We start from the raw sequence: 18,091 nt of genomic DNA, 5'->3' as shown, positions 1-18,091 counted from the left end.
CATATAAATTTTGTGAATGCAAATAATAATACATCACTATTAGTAGATATTGAATGTTTTTTCTTAAATTAGATCGATTTTCAAACCCCAAAATTTAAAATATATTTACATTTTACCCAATATCTTATGTAATACATTATTTGTATATTTATAAAACATTTGCTGCATTTATATGGTTCATAGTTTATTTGCCAAAGTATTTATTACTATAAATAGGTATATATGCTGTAGTTATTAACTGTATATTATGTATATTTCATGTAAACTATATCATTTTTAAAATACAAACCAAAAATCTGAGGAATAATTATGTTTTCCATGTATTCTACAACATATTTATTAATCCGTAGTATCTAACTAGCGTGACGTCATAAATCTCGCCCCAAGGCTGTTCTATTAGAGACGGCATTGATCCAGGGTATAACAATAGACATAATACCGAGCCCTACCTCAACTTACGTTTCTTCGTCATAACGAAGAATTCTAGTATTTGAGGTGGGGCAAATTTTTAAATGAATATAAAATAAAAAAAGGTATAATATTGAGATGCATAAATTCGCTATGTTAAAAAATTTCCCAATGGACATCAGTCATGACGTTGATATCTCAAAATCGCCAAAAATCGAGATACGCCTATGATTTAGAAGTAATTCTTATCCTAAAAATAAATTTACCTGGAATCAATATGATTATCCTCAATGTGATGACGTAAGCTTTGTTTTGTTGTACATTCCTTGCCACAGTGTATACAAGCGAACTTTCGTTCTTCCGGTGCGAAATGAGTTTTCTTGTGACTGCGAAGACTTGAACTATATAGCGTTCGAAAGCCACATATGGCACATTTATAGACTTTTTTATCAGTTTCTTTCAATCTAATAAAATAATATTTAAATATTACAGTCTTGTAACCCTATAAAATATTTTACACATAAAGTGTTTCAAAATTTGCTCAATAAACCCACTTTTTTAGCCATATTTTTTTAAATGTCAAATTTAACAAATACCCGATAGCAACAGCGAAACACCCTTTTCTATAGGAGATAGATGAAAACTAATATCCGTGTCTGGAGCTCAATTTTCATCAAAAACATGATGGTGAAAACCGCACATCAATATCTGTTACCGTTTCGGAGTTACGGGGTGTTTTTCAAAAATGTGCATTTTTAACAAATCGCTGTAACTTTTTTGCTATGGAAAATTTTGTATTTCTATGAAAACATTTCCAAAGCACCTTTTTACGTAGAATTTAATGGTTTACGTATACTTTTTTTAAAATTAATAATTTAAGAGTTATCAACAGAAAAATTAATTTTTTATTTGGGACACCCTCTATATTTTTAATTAACTGAAAAGAATTTAAAATTACCTTTCCAAAAATATAGCACACTTGATATTTTGTTATAATCCCCTTCGAAAAACAGAATTTTTAAAAGTTTGCCACTTTTAACTAGTAGGCTTTGGCCCCCTAATTGATGAGATACTCTTAATGGAACTCGAAAACATATTTTCCAGCAAGACGAGGCACCGCCTCTGAACGCTGAAGTTATCAGCAAATTTTTGCAGCCAATTTCAAGAATAATTGAATACCTAACCAAGATCCCAGCCGTTGGCCGTCGAGGCCGCCTGACTTAGTGCCCATGGATATATTTGCGGAAGAATAAAGGTTCCTTATTCTTCCGTATAATCTCGACAAGAATTAGAAGTACTTAGCAGTTATGAGAGGGTATCATTCACCTCCACTGAGTTAATGAATTCCGCGAGAAATGTTCAAAAATTGTCCATAACAGAAGACGGTCGATATGTCGAACACCTGTAGCAAAATCTCATGTCTTGGTTTGCAATTTATTTTCATTGTTATTAGATATAGTTTAAATGTGTTGATGTTGGTTAAATTTATTTTAAATTGTTATAAAATTCTGCATCTCTCATAGCAAATATTATTTTCGTTTTAATTGAAGCTCACAGCTAGATTTTTTTTGCATTACAGCCGGTGCCGTTCCAAGCCTACTTATTTCAAGCGGGCGAATTTTTATATATTCTATATCTCGTAGAGGAATCGAGCAAAATATCAAGTGTGTTATATTTTTGGAAAGATAATTTTAAATTCTTTTCAATAAATTAAAAATATACAGGGTGTCCCATATAAAAAATCAAATTTTCTGTTGATAATTTTTAAATTATTAATTCTAAAAAAATTATACTTAAACCGTTAAATTTTACGTAAAAAGGTGCTTTGGAAATGTTTTCATAAAAATACAAAATTTTCCATAGCAAAAAAGTTACAGCGATTTGTTAAAAATGCATATTTTTGAAAAACACCCCGTAACTCCGAAATGGTAACAGATATCGATATGCGGTTTTCACCATCTTGTTTTTGACAAAAATTGAGCTCCAGTCACCGATATTAGTTTTTGTCTATCTCCTATAGAAAAGGGTGCTTCCATTTAAAAACGTCGAATTTGATCCACCCTGTACGTTTTATTAACCTCAAAGTCAAATTTGACCTAAATCAATGAATAAAGCATGCAGACTTTATCTGTGACACTGTAAATCATCAATGTATTACCACAGATTATACAGATTATAAACTTTGTTTTTTCTTTATTGTTTTTTTTTTTTTTTTATAGTTTTTCGTGGTAATTTTCGGAATCGGGCATATAGCACGTGTACTTATGGCCTCTAAAAATGTGCACAGCGCCTGACCGGCACAGTTATTAGAGAGATTTCGGAAAACCGAATAGCGTCATGCAGTATTTACGCGTACCTACCTTATCATGGTTACGATATGCGCGAGTCAATTTTTAACGCAACACGCGCTAATAACGTTACGCCTGACGTAATTTGCGGATCAGTTACACCAGGCGCTATTTCTAAATAACGTTTAAAAAATTGCTTAAATGGGCATGTGCTGGTATTTGACAACCGGGGCCGGCCGGCGAGATCGTTTATTTTAGGTTAGTTTGAATTGTTTTGAATTATTACTTTAGTTTTATTAGTAATTTGATATTTAAGTAGCTGGGATTAAGTTTTAATTAATAAATATGGCCCAAAATATGGATCCACCTCTTCCAATAAAGAACCTATAAAGGGTCTTAGGTTTACAGCAGATGAAGACTTAGCCCTTCTAAGAGAATTTGTGGCTTGTTGCCCTAAACCCATTGGCAGACGTTTAACAATAAAGCACTGGAATAAGCACTTTAGCCCTTTAGTTTTAAAATACCTAGTAAACAAAAAACAATTTCAAAAGTTAGGTTAGGTTTAAAATAGTGGAACGCCACGCGAACAAAATTATTTCCGATCCGATAACTATAATGAAGAGAGTTAATACCACCTCACGTAAAGGAAATAACACCTGGACTTATTAACGTCCATGCCGCTATTAGGTTTAGCGATATCTCTCTATTACGCTGTTTATTAGCGATGGGAACTATCGAAATGAATTAGACTATTCGAATATTGTTACTGAAATGAATGATTTCAACTATCGAATGTTTTATTCGATAAATCATTCATTCATTTGTATACTAAAGCATATGTGACAAACCTCGCCGTGCGACTAAATAAATGGTTATCGTTGAGCGACTATTGAATGACTTTGAATAAAATGAAATTTTTAATTTTTTTGTATACAGGGTGTCTCCGGCTGAGCGTGCATTATTAGTTTCTTCCAATTTTTAAACTTCACCTTATAAATACTGTGCTATTTTGCGTTATTAAAAATATTTAAAATACTAAAATAGTAGTTTTTTTTAATGTCGATTGTGTGCGTGTGCAGGTGTCCATAAATTTTTTCCAAAATTTGTGTGATTTTCCGTAGCCCGATCTTCAATTAATTTTATTTTAATATGGTATAGTACTTTTTTAATGGAAATTTTGAGAAGTAGCAATTTTAAAGAGTGATGAGATGAACTTAGAAATAATTTTTAAAAATACAATATTTGTATTTTAGATGTTTTATAATATGAATAAGTTGAACTTAATAATCATATTTAAGTAATGTGGTTAAAGTAAAATGGTTTTCGAACTCAAACTATGGGGTGTGAAAAATTAAATGAAAGTTTTACACGTGCCAATTTAAGAAAAAAAAAAAGTTTAACGATGTTTGTAATTTTGTTATGCTAATTCTCTTACATGTAGTTTTTTGCGAAAGAAAATATTTTTCATTTATTTTTTAAAATAATGCCAGTAAAAATAAATATTATTTTTATAGTAAATAAAGTACCTAATAAATAATTTTTAATTTCTAATTTTTTTATTATATTTCCTTCCATTACACTGCATGCTTAGAAAATAATAAATGTTTATATTCATGATTTAAAAGTTTGTTGTTAATATAACAAATTAGTTTCTGTAATAATTATTATTTAATAAACAACGTTGCCCAAAAATTTAAAAGACTTATATATTTTTTAATAGATCTAATAATAAAATAATTTTGACATCTACTTTGTTTGTTTAATATTTTGGCTACTACGTAAAAAAAAATTATATTAAATTATTTTAAATTTTGTTGTAAATAGGTATAACAAATTATTAACTGGTTAACAAATTATTACTATTATTTTTTTATTAAAACCCGTCTTTGCTTAAAAAACAATTTAAAAATCATTTACTACATCCAATATAAAAAGTATTATGGCAGTGTAACAACAGAATATTAATAAAAAAAATGCAAAATATACAGACATTACTATCCTAACTAACTAAGCCAGACAATAATATTCTTTGCTAATATCAATTAATACCGAGCCTAATACCAATATATGGCAACAGCGCCCTTCATAATGTATTTCTGTGTAAATAACTAAGACCTCAATAAAAAAAATAATGTGTCCTTATGTTTATATGACCTCCGCAAAATCAAAGATGCCGGCTTTCTTTCATAGCATTGCCACCGACCGCTCGCTGTCGGGTTTCTTGGAAAGAAACCTAAAATCCAGTTAATATTTTATTATAATCGATCCTGACGAAATGAATTTCATAAATGAATGAATTTTATAAATGAAATGGTTTTTTGCATGCCGAATTAACTAGAATACAATATTTCAAAGCAGATGACGCATCTATTCAATAATTTTTATACAATAAAAAAAAAAAAAAAATGATTTTTTATCTAAAAGCTATCGCCATTATTCGAATGAATTGCAACAATCGGATGTTTCGATAGTATTCATTCGAATAGGTTTCGCCACTACTACTGTTTAACTTTTGAAAATTTCAGAGCGGTTCGGCTTTTTCCGGAATTATATCGCCAAATATTATTGTTTATTCCAAATTTATTATTATTTTCGTTTAATTTTTGTAAATAAAATACAGTGTGTTGCATACAATAAACTTTATTTTATATAAAGGGACATGTATGAAATACCTATGAAACATTGGAAACCGACGTTATGCCACGATCCACGATGGTTTTTCAGTTCACAGTTCACAGCACAACTTTTTAAGTTTTTAATGCCACTTTTTCACAATTATCACCAGTTGGAGTAAATAAAACTTGAATTAAACTCACAAGATAACTTAATAATTACTTTGTGGACGCTATAAACACTTTTCGGAATTTCTTTAATGAGAGCGGTTTAGATTTTTTGAAAGATTATTATGATTTTTGAAGATTCTGACTTTGACAAGAGAAAATTATTTCTGTTTTTGTTTGCCGTTGTTCTTAGCGACCGCTATAGTAGCGCCAGATCGCGTATAACGGTCGCGACACAAAATAATTTCGCGACCTAAAATTTTTACGGGCTTTCCAATCCAAACTTGTTGCATTTATCTATGGTGCTTTATTATTATTGAAAACTCATTCCTACATCGGAAATCTTAAAGATGTATTTATAAATACAAATTAATATGAATTAAAGTAAAATAAAGTATTCAATTACAAGCTTACTGTATGATGAGTTATAACTCAAGAAAGGGGGACACAATAGATCTCTAAGGTCGCAGAGATTAACCCCCCTCCCACTTATTCTATTCTATTCTATTCTATTCTATTGCCGGACCCTGTATAACAACAAATTTACCTGGAATCCACATGTTTAATGTCAAGGTGACATTGTAAGGCTTTCTTTGTTGTATATTTCTTATCACAGTGTGTACATACAAACAACTGTCGGTCTTCCGGTGCCAAATGAGTTTGCATGTGCTTGCGAAGACTTGGCTCACGTCGCGTTTCATAGCGACACATGGTACATTTGTAGACTTCTTTCTCCGCTTCTCTCGATCTAATAAAAGAATATTTAAATATTACAGTCCTGTAACTCTACAAAACACAGTTATTCAAGCATATAATCTCACGTATGTATCTACCCCTACCTATTATAATTAACATACGAATGTTAAAGTAACAAAATATTTTTGTTAACAAATTTAGAACTGAATCACCCATAATATTTTGATTAGGGTCACGACGCCCTCTAAATTTTTAGTTTATAAATATGATAATAGAATATATTATATTATTTACTTTTTTTATATGCTCGGTTAACTTAACAGCTCTGCTGAATTTCGTCGAATAAAAAATAAAGACGTTATTTATTTATTTATTCATTTTATTTTCTAAAAAAAAATAACAGACTATTGTAAAACCCTTTGAATAAGAAGACTAAGGAAGACATAATACTATCATGTATTCATGCATGGTGGGCGGAAAAACCACCATAAAGCTCTCTAGGGTGGGGATTGGGGATCTTTGACAGTTCTGTTTGACAGTTCATTTTATTACATTTGAATTTGATTTGAAATTTTGTGGATTTGTCAGTCTTTACAGAACTTATTTTATGTTATTTATTATTATTCCTACACTGATAGTTGTATAAAAGGTAGAAATTAAATCTAGATGGAAATTATTGCAGAACTTAAATTAACAGTGACACTATTATTGCGATTTATCGAAAGAGACTCTAAAATAGTTGGTTGTGTAGCTTGCGGCGTGCGGTAGATCTCGGCAAAAATTGGGTGAAATAATGGAACAACTTTTCGCTAGTAAGTGACTATATAATATACATACGTGTAGTAAACCGATCATTTATGAAATTCCTTAATTAACTAAATTATATGTTTTTTTTTTTAAAGTTTTTTATTTATTACTTGTCAAAGATTAGATGTCAAAGATTTAGATACGTTAATTTGACTTACCTGCTTCAGTAGCGTTATCGGATGTTTGTGTTAATAATGCCGTATATAACTTATCTATTTTATTAGAATTATATATTTTTATAACAATTTTAATAACTACCAACATTTATTCAACGTTAAATAAAACAACAAATTGTCGAGTCTATCCCGATCTACCCTACGTCATGGTTTGTTTATAAATGAAATTAGAACGTACTGATAAACCGGAATTTAAGTCGGCCATATTTGAGGCCCATCCCGGTGTACCTAAGATTTTTGATATGCTCCTTCCTTAGTCTTCTTATTCAAAGTGTAAATCCTTAATATTCACAATAAACCTTGCCCCAAAGACGATTCAATCCGGTGTTTAACGTTTTAATTACGAGGAATTCCAAGGAATTCCATAGGAATTACTAGGAATTCCAATTATTTCCGTAAGAATTCCAATGAATTCCAAGGAATTCCTTAGAAATTTAGAGGAATTCCACAGGAATTAAGAGGAATTACAAGCAACTTTATAAAAAATTAACGAACATTAGTAAACCATGAATACTATAATAGGTGGTACTAAATTTAAAGAAAAACGTTTTACAGGCGATTTTTTACTATCCGTTTTCGCTTTTCCCTTCCAAAATTTCCCAATATCAAATATCTACAGGTTAGATATTCTTTTAATTTAATATTGTACCCTCGGTTATATATCTAAAATATTTTCCAATAGTACGGCCAGACCACCCCCGAGAGATCTATTTATAACGTTCCCTGATTTCGCCATTTAAAGAAACCCTCCTTAAGATTTTTTTATTCAATTACTCAGAAGTGTAATTGAGTTTTTCATTTCCTCAAGGAATAATACCTAGGAATTGCTGCCTACTATAGGGAAATTAATACAACTCTAGGTGCACTTCATCAATGATACCATATACGTAATCTTATGGAATTTAGTGGTGATCGTATTATGACGTGCGACTGAAGTTTTATTAATTCCCTTTCCTATAGATACAGGTATAACTAAGGTACCCTATCATTTTCAAAAATCCCGAGAAAAATTAATTTTAATAGAAGTAAGTGCCGACATATTTCCACAGTATTTTCACCTCATGATTCCCTATTAGTCCTAAAATTTAACTTAAAAGCAATGTAAATCTCGTAATAGTACTTTTTTATTGTTAGATCTAGTACTAATAGAGACATTTCAGACATTATAAAAATCATAGAGATTCTTGGAACTGCAGAAACCGAGGTGTAATACTGGTTCAATTTAGAGGATTTACCGAGTTCGTACCAAGGAATTCAAAGGAAGACCTTGAATGATTCACCTTGACCTTGAAGATTAAGAATTCAAGGAATTCCAGAGAAGGAATTACGAGGAGTCCTGAGTATTGAGTAAAGAATTACGATTGTACCTTTTCCCTCTGCGGTTTACCCCTCGTGGAAAACATAATTATTCCTCAGATTTTTGGTGTGTATTTTAAAAATGATATAGTTTACATAATATACAGTTAATAAATACAATATACAGGGTGTCCCAGAAATGAGTGCAGATATTTTAAGGGGTGGTAGATCTGGTCAAAATAAACATATTTTCTCTTTACCATTTTTAAAATAAATTGAAAATAACCGAGTTATTTAACTTTGAAATTTAAAATAATCACCAACATTTTGAGAATCACTTGACAGATATCATAGCCCCATCCAATTACCCTGATTTCAGTTAATTCGACACACTGTGTTGCCATAGGGACAAGAGAGTATATGTTTAAAAGTAAAGTCACAAAATTCACAACACCTGAGGAGTTTTCAGAGATGCATTACATTTAAGATTGTGATATTATTACATAAAATAAATTAAAAAGTTAAATGTTTAATAATGTGTTAAAAATGTGTTAAAAAAGTTAAATTAAAAACTTACCCAACATTAAAAGAGATACTTATGACAGATCGATGTAACTGTGACAGTTCTCTTTTTCGATATATACTTAACTAAAATACACTTCACTGTGCTGCTTTACTTGTACATGCTGTAGTTATTATAATAACTACTAAAATAACAGTCCCCATTTTTAACACATTATTTTCATACAGGCCTCATCACAATTTGAATCACTCACAATGTATTTTCTTAGATTGAAAGTAGTTCGTAAAGTGGCGATAAGAGACAATAATTCTCAACATTTATTCATTCAGAAAGGTATTCAAAGTAATATACGCTTTTCAAGGTGTTTTGTAAAACAGTGGTTCAAATAAAACAGAAACATGAAAGAAAACAAACAAAACAAAAATGAATCAATTATTCGTTGGGCTGTTTTTCTAAATTTCTTGGATGAATTCTAGAATTACGATGATAAATATTTTAGGAATTTCTTTTGTGACCTGATTGTGAATAATATATGAATCATTTTTATTAAATTTATTCCAGAATAAAATTATTTTGCAGCATAACAAAGATTTTCGTAAACGTCATAAACCTAATGTTTTAGTTAATTTTCGGTGGTTTTAGTTTAAGTTTTCATTGAAAGAGTAGAAATTACTAAAATAATTAATGTGTTTTTTTTTTTTTCTATAATTAGTAAAATGAGCACTGATAAAAGATTAAATTTAACATTCCTAATTTTTTGAGTAGAAATTTGTCTATGAATTTATAAATGTAGAACTATGTTCCGCCGAACTATGTAGAATGTCGATAACATAGGAGGGTGCAACACTGCAAGGTTTAGATCATAGATTTAGGAAGAACAGATATCACATTTTGCATTTTAACCCGATCAAACAATCGGAGGTTGACTACGTACTGTAAAAACCAACTGAGATAGAGAAGGCGACATTGCCACATCTCAAATTTGCGCCTATCTACTTAGTTTGATTTGCAGGAAAGGTGACTTCAAAACCTTCACCGGATATCAATAAATCTCAATTTCTTAATTAAATTAATAGTTTATTTTTAAAGAAGCATGCGTAATAATATGGTTATTAACCAGAGGATAAATGCGTTACTATTAAGGACATGTTTACTGTTTGATGTGCTGAAACGTCTAGAACTATTTGCAACGTCGCTGCTAATCTTCCAGAATGAAATGAGCCGTCCGTCCCACCACCCCTCGCGACGGCCCTTGGTCCGATATAGCGTACTACGTTTAGCTTACGGTGTGTTTGAAGTCGGAATCAAGTCCGAGTGAACTTTTCGAGTGATTTTTAAGTAGTTTTACTTTTGTTTAACATTACTTTTGAATCTGCGAATTTTCAATATGGTATGACAGTGTCAAATGTGTGGAAAAATAAGCTCAAATTACACGAATTTGTCTTTTCACAGGTAGGTATTGTTTACGCCGCGCCGTAATCGCCGTACATGGGCGTCCCTGGGGATCAATTAAAATAATTTCTAATTATATTTGTTGAATTTTGAGCTATTAAAACAAGAACGTAGTATCCAGTAATTGAATTATAATTCGTCTCAATTACTTAACTGTTGTAGATCATAACAAATTTGAATATAAACGTTGCATTTGAAACTTTATTATAAGCCTGAAAGTGACATTTTTTTCTTAAAATTGCGTCATATTTTGGTCATTATATACGATATTCTAAGGAATTTTGCTCAACAAATAAACAAAGGTGTTTACCCGCCCTTTTTTCACATTTTATTGCATTATTATATCTGCCCCTTCGGCCTCGTTTAAAAATTTTTTTACCACCGTACAAATACCTCTTCCTAGAGTTATTTGTACGATGTGTTTACCTTTTTTTTAGAACGGGACGAACTGTAAATGATTCTTAGGCTACTAGTTTTATACATATCTATATACAGGTGGCCAGACCTTCAAAAACACCTATTACGTTTTTTGGTTTGTAATTTTTATTTCAATTTTACATAAGATGGGGGCCATTTTAACGCACATTTTCAAAAATATTTTTGTCCAGCTTATGGGGCGATTCTCGGGGTGATTCAAACCGCTATACATAAGCTTAATACAGTTCCTTGAAGATTGGGACATTTAACTAAATTTGATTGTCTGATGAAGCTGCCTTTAAAAAGTAATGGATTTGTGTAAATAAACGTAATAGATATTCATTATTATGCGACAGAAATCCCATGCTGTAGCACACAGATTTGATACTTTTAATGATAAATGCCTTCTATTGAGAACTAAAAGGTAATTGCCTCATATCAGAGCCATCATAATACAAGGAGAAGACCGAAAGTCAAATCTTGTCTTATATTTCAAAAATACAATTTTCTCATTAAATATTGATTTTAGGTATAGGAAGTTATTAATAATACAAGATTAAACAACTATTACACAGTGCTTTACAGGAAGCTATCGATTGCGAACTAACTAAATCGTTACTAATTACTAATTGTAAAAGTTCTTTTTAAGATCACAAAAGGTAAAACTAAAACCTAAATTATCATTTTGAGATTAAACGGGAAGTTCTAAATAATGTTGCCTATTCTAAACAAAGAAAATTTATTTATAAAGTTTATAACATCTCTAGTAGGAATTTGGACGAAAATAATATTTCTGTTTGCTGTAGGTAATTTTCTCAGGGAAAGTACGTAAATAAAAATGACTTTTTAAGTAAAAAGTCAAAAGGACAAGTTATTCTAAAAAGGACTGTCCTTTTCAAAAGGACAATTATGGCAACCCTAGATATTTCTGGAATGGAAATTTAATGGCAAATCTACAACTTTAGTTTGAAAATATGTTCCGACCACCTATGTTTACAAAAATGTCTAAAATGTTCTTTACCATTGCCTCCATATTCTGAAAAAATTTAGAGAAAAGTCACCAACCACAAACCTAATATAAAACTGTTTCGGAAGCCTCAGTCACCCTATAAATATTCAAAAGTAACTAAAAGTTTATATAGAATTTAGAAGTTTAAATTGAAAATCGACTTTGGAACGATTTTCGAAAACTATACCAACGTTTCCAACAGAAGTATATGTGGGATATTAATTATATTATTATATTAGACCTTATAACGAAACTCATCTGACGAAAAAGTGTTAATGTGGTATATTAATATGGAGTAAACATTTTACTAATTACTTTACTTTTACTTTACTAATTAAATTCGTTCAAAACGATACGCTGGCTATTAGAACAATCCAAATGCGCCTAGTTGCCGGGGTCGGAAATTTTAGACTTCCCTGTCTCTTCTGTCCTTGTTCGACACATTGGAATGTTTGATACACTACCAACGAGTATTTATGAATGAGATGTTCGGTCTATCTTTATAATGTCTTTGGTTTAGATACACCGTAGGGAAATCTCAGGTGAATAAACAAGTGGCACTAAAAAGTTTTTTTAAATTTCCCGGAAAATGTCAAGAAAAATTTTAAATTTTCAACATTTTTTTTTCGCAAAAAAAACCTCATAGGCGTGTTTCTGGGGTTGAACTATACTACCAGTTAAAATATTTATACTTATTTCTGGGACACCCTGTATATAAGTATATATACCTATTTATAGTAATAAATACTTTGGCAAATAAACTATGAACTATACAAATGCCAGCAAATGTTTTACAAAATACAAATAATGAATACGTACATAAAATAATGGGTAAAATGTAAAATATATTTTCAATTTTAGGGTGTGAAAATCGATCTAATTCAATACCCAAAAACATTCATTATCTACTAGTGATGTGTTATATATCCAGGTCAGAAATTTAAATATATTATTTTTAAGTTTTTTTATTGTGAATTTGAAATTTCAGTGTGGTGATCTAATAATATGGCATAATATTAATCGTAGTTATTATAAATAAATCAACTTCTACACACTAGTTTTTAATGTTATACATGTTCGAAAGGGTTACCACCCTCCCTATTGAATAAATTTATTTTTTGTTCAATTTTATTTATACAGAGTTGTTCACCACATACGACACGGAGTATTGTAGCTAAACGATGAGATTTTTACAAATTGTAAGTTTTGGGTTCGATGAAGGACTATTAGAGGTACAATTTAAAAATAATTTTACAAGATACAGAGTGTCCCAAATAGAGTAAAAATATCAAAGTTGTATTTTTTTAAATGGAACTTCCTGTATATTGGCCATTTTAGTTTCTACGATTGAAATAAAAGAATTAGAATTTGATTAAGATTTATTATACTTAAACCTTACCGTTTTTGAAATATTTTCCAATTTTGTGAAATTGCAGTAGAATTTTAAGGCTTCATTTCTCCATGGGTATCAAAGTTTTAATACTAAATATTTACTGAAGTTTATTTACTGATCCAGTTATTGTGTTGCAATAATAAAAATAGTACTATACAAGGTGTCTAAAAATTTATTTTAAATAATTATTAGCTTCAAACAGCAATGCTTGTTTAATTTAAATGGAACACCCTGTATATTTTACGAAATCAGATGCACAATTTTTTTGTCTATCAAATTATATTATACCATTTTTTTTTATTTCTTTAAGTTTCCATAGAAATGCATTTTGTATAATTTAGAACTTATTTATCAATATACCCAAGGCTTTTCTTAAAGCCCTGAGACTGTATGATGAGTTATAACTCGTTGTAACTCAAGAAGAAAGGAACACACAATAGATCTGTAAGGTCCTTGATTAACTCCCCTTCTAGAAGCACTTTCTACATTCTACATCCAATGCACCCATGGACTATTGACATTTTAGATTATTTTTAAAGAGATGTGTACCAAATTTTTTTAAAAGAACAGATACTAATATTGTCGATATAATTCGTTTTATTTCATTAAAAATAAAAAAAACTGTTTAAATATTTTATTAAAGGGGACCAATTAATATGATTCCAGTATTCAAAACTACATTAACTGACTGTTTGCGTTGATTGACATTGATAATAATTGCTCCAAATACTAAAAAGAAACTAGATTTTGTATGGGTAGACAGTGTGGTATAAAGTAACACCTTAAAAGTGATATTTCATTTTTTTTAATAAATGCTTATTTATAACAACAAGAGACAATTTGATAACTTATTATTGATTTCTGACTCAAATCCACATTTGTTTGTAATAATTTATTAACAAACACAATTAAATTATGTAATTAGTGGTATATGGGCGGAAATAATGGTGTTATATTTTAATTAATGGTATACTCTTTTATAAAGATTTAAATAGTTTTCTTTTAGCATACAAATGGGCTAGTAATATTATCGTTTTGCTAAAAACGATAATATTACTAGTCTGTACATTTTGTACATTTGTTGCTTTCTTTGAATAAGAAGACTAAGGAAGGAGCATATCAAAAATCTTAGGTACACCGCGATGGGCCTCAAATATGGCCGACTTAAATTCTGGTTTATCAGTGTCGTTCTAATTTTATTTAAAAAATGTAAAACTATGATGTAGGGTAGACGTGGGGTAGACTCAATGAATTTGTTGTTTTTATTTACGTTTGTGAATAAATGTTGGTGGTTATTAAAATTGTTATAAAATATATAATTCTAATAAAAAGTTTTTTTAAGTTTTTATTATAATAAGTATTTATTAACAAACATCGGATACGCTACTAAAGCAGGTAAGTCAAAATTAACATTATCTAAATTCTTTGACATCTAATCTTTGACCAAGTAATAAATAGAAGCTAAAATGGAAGAGAAAAATATATAATTTAGTTAAAGAATTTAGAGAATTGAATTTCCTTAAATGATCGGTTTACTACACATAAGTATATTTATAGTCACTTACTAGCAGAAAAGTTGTTTCCACATTATTTCCTCCAATTTTTTTTGCCGAGATCTACCACACGCTACACAACCAACTATTTTAGGTGTCTTTTCGATAAATCACTTGGTAGTGTCACTATTAATTTAAGTTCTACCACAATTTCCATCTAGATTTACTACCTTTATACAACTATCAGTAGTAGAGATAAATAATAAATAACATAAAATAAGCTCCACGTAGAGACTGACAAATCCACAATATTTCAAATCAAAATTCAAATGTGTCAAATGAATCGTTAAACAGAACTGTCAAGGATCCCACCCTAGAGAGCTTTTATGGTAGCTTTTCCGCCCACCATGAATACATGGATAGCATTATGCTCCTTCCTTAGTCTTCTTATTCAAGGTTGCTTTAAAAAACAATCTAAAATGTCAAATATTCCATGAATATATTATTGATAAATGAGTCCTAAATTATAAGAAAATGCATTTTCTACGAAACTTGAAGGGATAGGTAAAAAAATGGTATAATACAATTTGATAGTCAATTTAATTATTGCATCTGATTCTCCTAAAATATACAGGGCATTCATTTTAAATTAAAGTTATTATTGCCGTTTGGAAGCTAATAATTATTTAAAATAAATTTTAGACACTCTGTATCAGGTAGTATTATTTTTTATTATTGCAACACAATAACTGATCAATAAATAAACTTCATTAAATATTTGAGTATTAAAACATTTGATACCCTTGGAGAAATGAAGCTTTAAAATTTTTACTACCAATTTCACAAAATTGAAAATATTTCAAAACGGTAAGGTTTAAGTATAATAAACCAATCAAATTTACCCCACCTTCCTTTATAATCGTAGGAAACTAAAAATGTAATAATATACATACAGGTGTTCCATTTCAAAAATACAACTTTTGATATTTTTTTATTTATTTGGGTTTAGGACAGTCTGTATCTTGTAAAAATATTTTAAATTGTAGCTCTAATAGTCCTTCAACGAACCCCAAACTTACAATTTGTAAAAATCTCATCGTTTAGCTACAATACTCCGTGTCGTATGTGGTGAACAACCCTGTAGATGTTTGAACTTTCTTCTTATACTTCCGAATGTATTTTGTACTCTTTATTGTAAATGTTGAGATAAATTGATTTCACCTTTACAAATGACGTCCAGTATTGTAGCCCCTTGGCGCATTGGCGTTAGGTCCAGGAACCTCGCTGGACATTATACTGCTCTACCATTTCCAATCCATTTTCCAGGAAAATTATTTGATTGTTTATATTATTGTAACAATGAATAGATTAAGTATTTAAAAGAAAACAGAGCCGGACTTAAAATTAGTTTAAATAAATTATGTTCAAATGTCCGAAACAAAAAAAATATTAAGTGTGGCATATCATTGTACTCAGGAGACCGAGTTATTTCGAAATCTGAAATAAAAAATTCATGTCCGTATTTAAAAAAATTAAGTTGGCCTCTGTATCACACAAAATTATCAGCTAATTTGAAAATCTAAAAATACTATCAGATAGCCCTAATAAAAGTGGCTATGAGAATGTACAGTGGTTTTTGATTTTCTTAAAAGTAACGACAGGAAAAAATAAGAATTAATTTTCGAAAAAATCCGTTTTTTCCAAAAAAACTCAGCGATCCTTGAAATTTTTAACACTTTTTTGATGGCGTCTTGGTGAACATCCCAAAGCCTAACTTTGCCCCAATTTAACCATGTTTGTATCTATTACGGTTACCGAGATACCAATGCTCGTACCTCGAATTTGTAGCACCCTGTACAGTCAATGTATTACAAAAAATAAATTTACCTGGAATCAATATGATTCTCCTCAATGTGATAACGTAAGCCTTGTTTCGATATATATTTCTTGTCACAGTGTATACAAGCAAATAACTCTCGTTCTTCCGGTGCCAAATGAGTTTTCTTGTGACGGTAATGACTTGCCTTCAGTAGCGTTTGAAAGCCACATATGGCACATTTATAGACTTTTTTATCAGTTTCTTTCAATCTAATAAAAGAATATTTAAATATTACAGTCTTGTAACCCTCTAATAGTTATTTATGATATAAGTGCTAAAAGTGGTATTTTATTTTGTGAGAAGCAGAACATTGCATAAGCCCACGGCCACACAGAAAGCGTTTTTAGCGTTTTGCGTTTTTTGCGTCTCAAGCGCTTTTTGCTATTTTACCGTTTGACATTACTCAGTAGATCTCTGAGTAGACATCGGGTATTGAACCGATAAGTGTGTTTTATACAGAGCGATCTGCAAGGAAATACGTACGTGCTCGTAGTAAAGTGTAATGTCCAAAAACAATTAAAAACAATAGTTAATATGTGTTATTGTGTTGTCCAGTTTAACAAATTTTAACTCTGTAAGAATCTACGTTCAAGAGGCTTGAAAAGGACATATACTGTCAGTAGCAGTGCGTCTAAAATAAAAAAATAATGAACAAAATCTAGAAACATCTTTACAACCCCAACGACCTACAAAACCAAGGAATTGAAAACAAAAAATATGTTTTTTTTTTTTTTTTTAAACAGAAACAAAAAAATATATTATTTTATTTGACATTACTTTACTGCAATAGGTTATTATCTAGATGATTATTTTTATCGTTATTATCACTGATTCTTAATCTAAAAATGTTTTGTGTCCTGACATGTAATGCTTTACATTTTATTTTTAATTTCAAATCGGTGAGTTTTATTAAAAAACACAAGAGATAAAAAAGTTTCTAAACAAACTAAACTATCAAATTAATTTTTGCATGTGTTTTGATAAGATTTTTCTTTAAATTTCGTTAGCAAGAATGATAGGGGTATGGTAGTTTATTTCAACCCCTTCCAGTCATTTAAAAAGTGAAAAAATTACCAGAAAGGTGTTTTTCATAACGAGTAATGCTTCCATAAAATTTCATTAATCTATCTCTTTTTCGTTTCAAGATAAAAATAAAGCATTATTTTCCATCATCTTTGGCCTGCGATATCTCCCTAGTGATTGACTTTTGACCCAACGTTTATGAAGCAAACTACCCTTTATTTTGAACAAGGAATTACCCCCTGAAGTTTTTCGCATTTGTTTTGAAACACCCTGTATATAATAAATAATTATAATTATATAATAGAATAGTAAATATTTCTAGTTGCTAATGCAATTTTAGGACATGATTTACGAAACATTTTGGAGGAACTTCTTTACGCGCGCTGGGGGTAAAAATTCAAGGCCGTGACATACGAGCTAGTGAGACGGCTCTGACACACGAGCTCGTTGT

The 18,091-nt window shown here is 30.0% G+C and overlaps 1 protein-coding gene across 1 annotated transcript in view; it reads right to left on the bottom strand.

Annotated features, from left to right (window-relative positions):
• Positions 1-18,091, bottom strand: part of LOC115884747 (gastrula zinc finger protein XlCGF57.1-like) — a 30,859-nt gene that overhangs the window by 5,208 nt on the left and 7,560 nt on the right. The window contains exons 3-5 of the mRNA XM_030903443.1: positions 16,626-16,826; positions 6,024-6,224; positions 675-872 (exon numbers count right to left, since the gene is read on the bottom strand). Coding sequence (XP_030759303.1) covers positions 675-872; positions 6,024-6,224; positions 16,626-16,826 — 600 coding nt within the window. The remainder of the gene's footprint in view (positions 1-674; positions 873-6,023; positions 6,225-16,625; positions 16,827-18,091) is intronic.

The sequence above is a fragment of the Sitophilus oryzae genome, unplaced genomic scaffold (genome assembly GCF_002938485.1).
Source record: "Sitophilus oryzae breed Bouriz unplaced genomic scaffold, Soryzae_2.0 scaffold_1002_pilon_pilon, whole genome shotgun sequence".
NCBI classification, from domain to species: domain Eukaryota; kingdom Metazoa; phylum Arthropoda; class Insecta; order Coleoptera; family Curculionidae; genus Sitophilus; species Sitophilus oryzae.
Note: the sequence above shows the minus strand (reverse complement) of the source record. Positions and strands in the feature narration are given on the sequence as shown.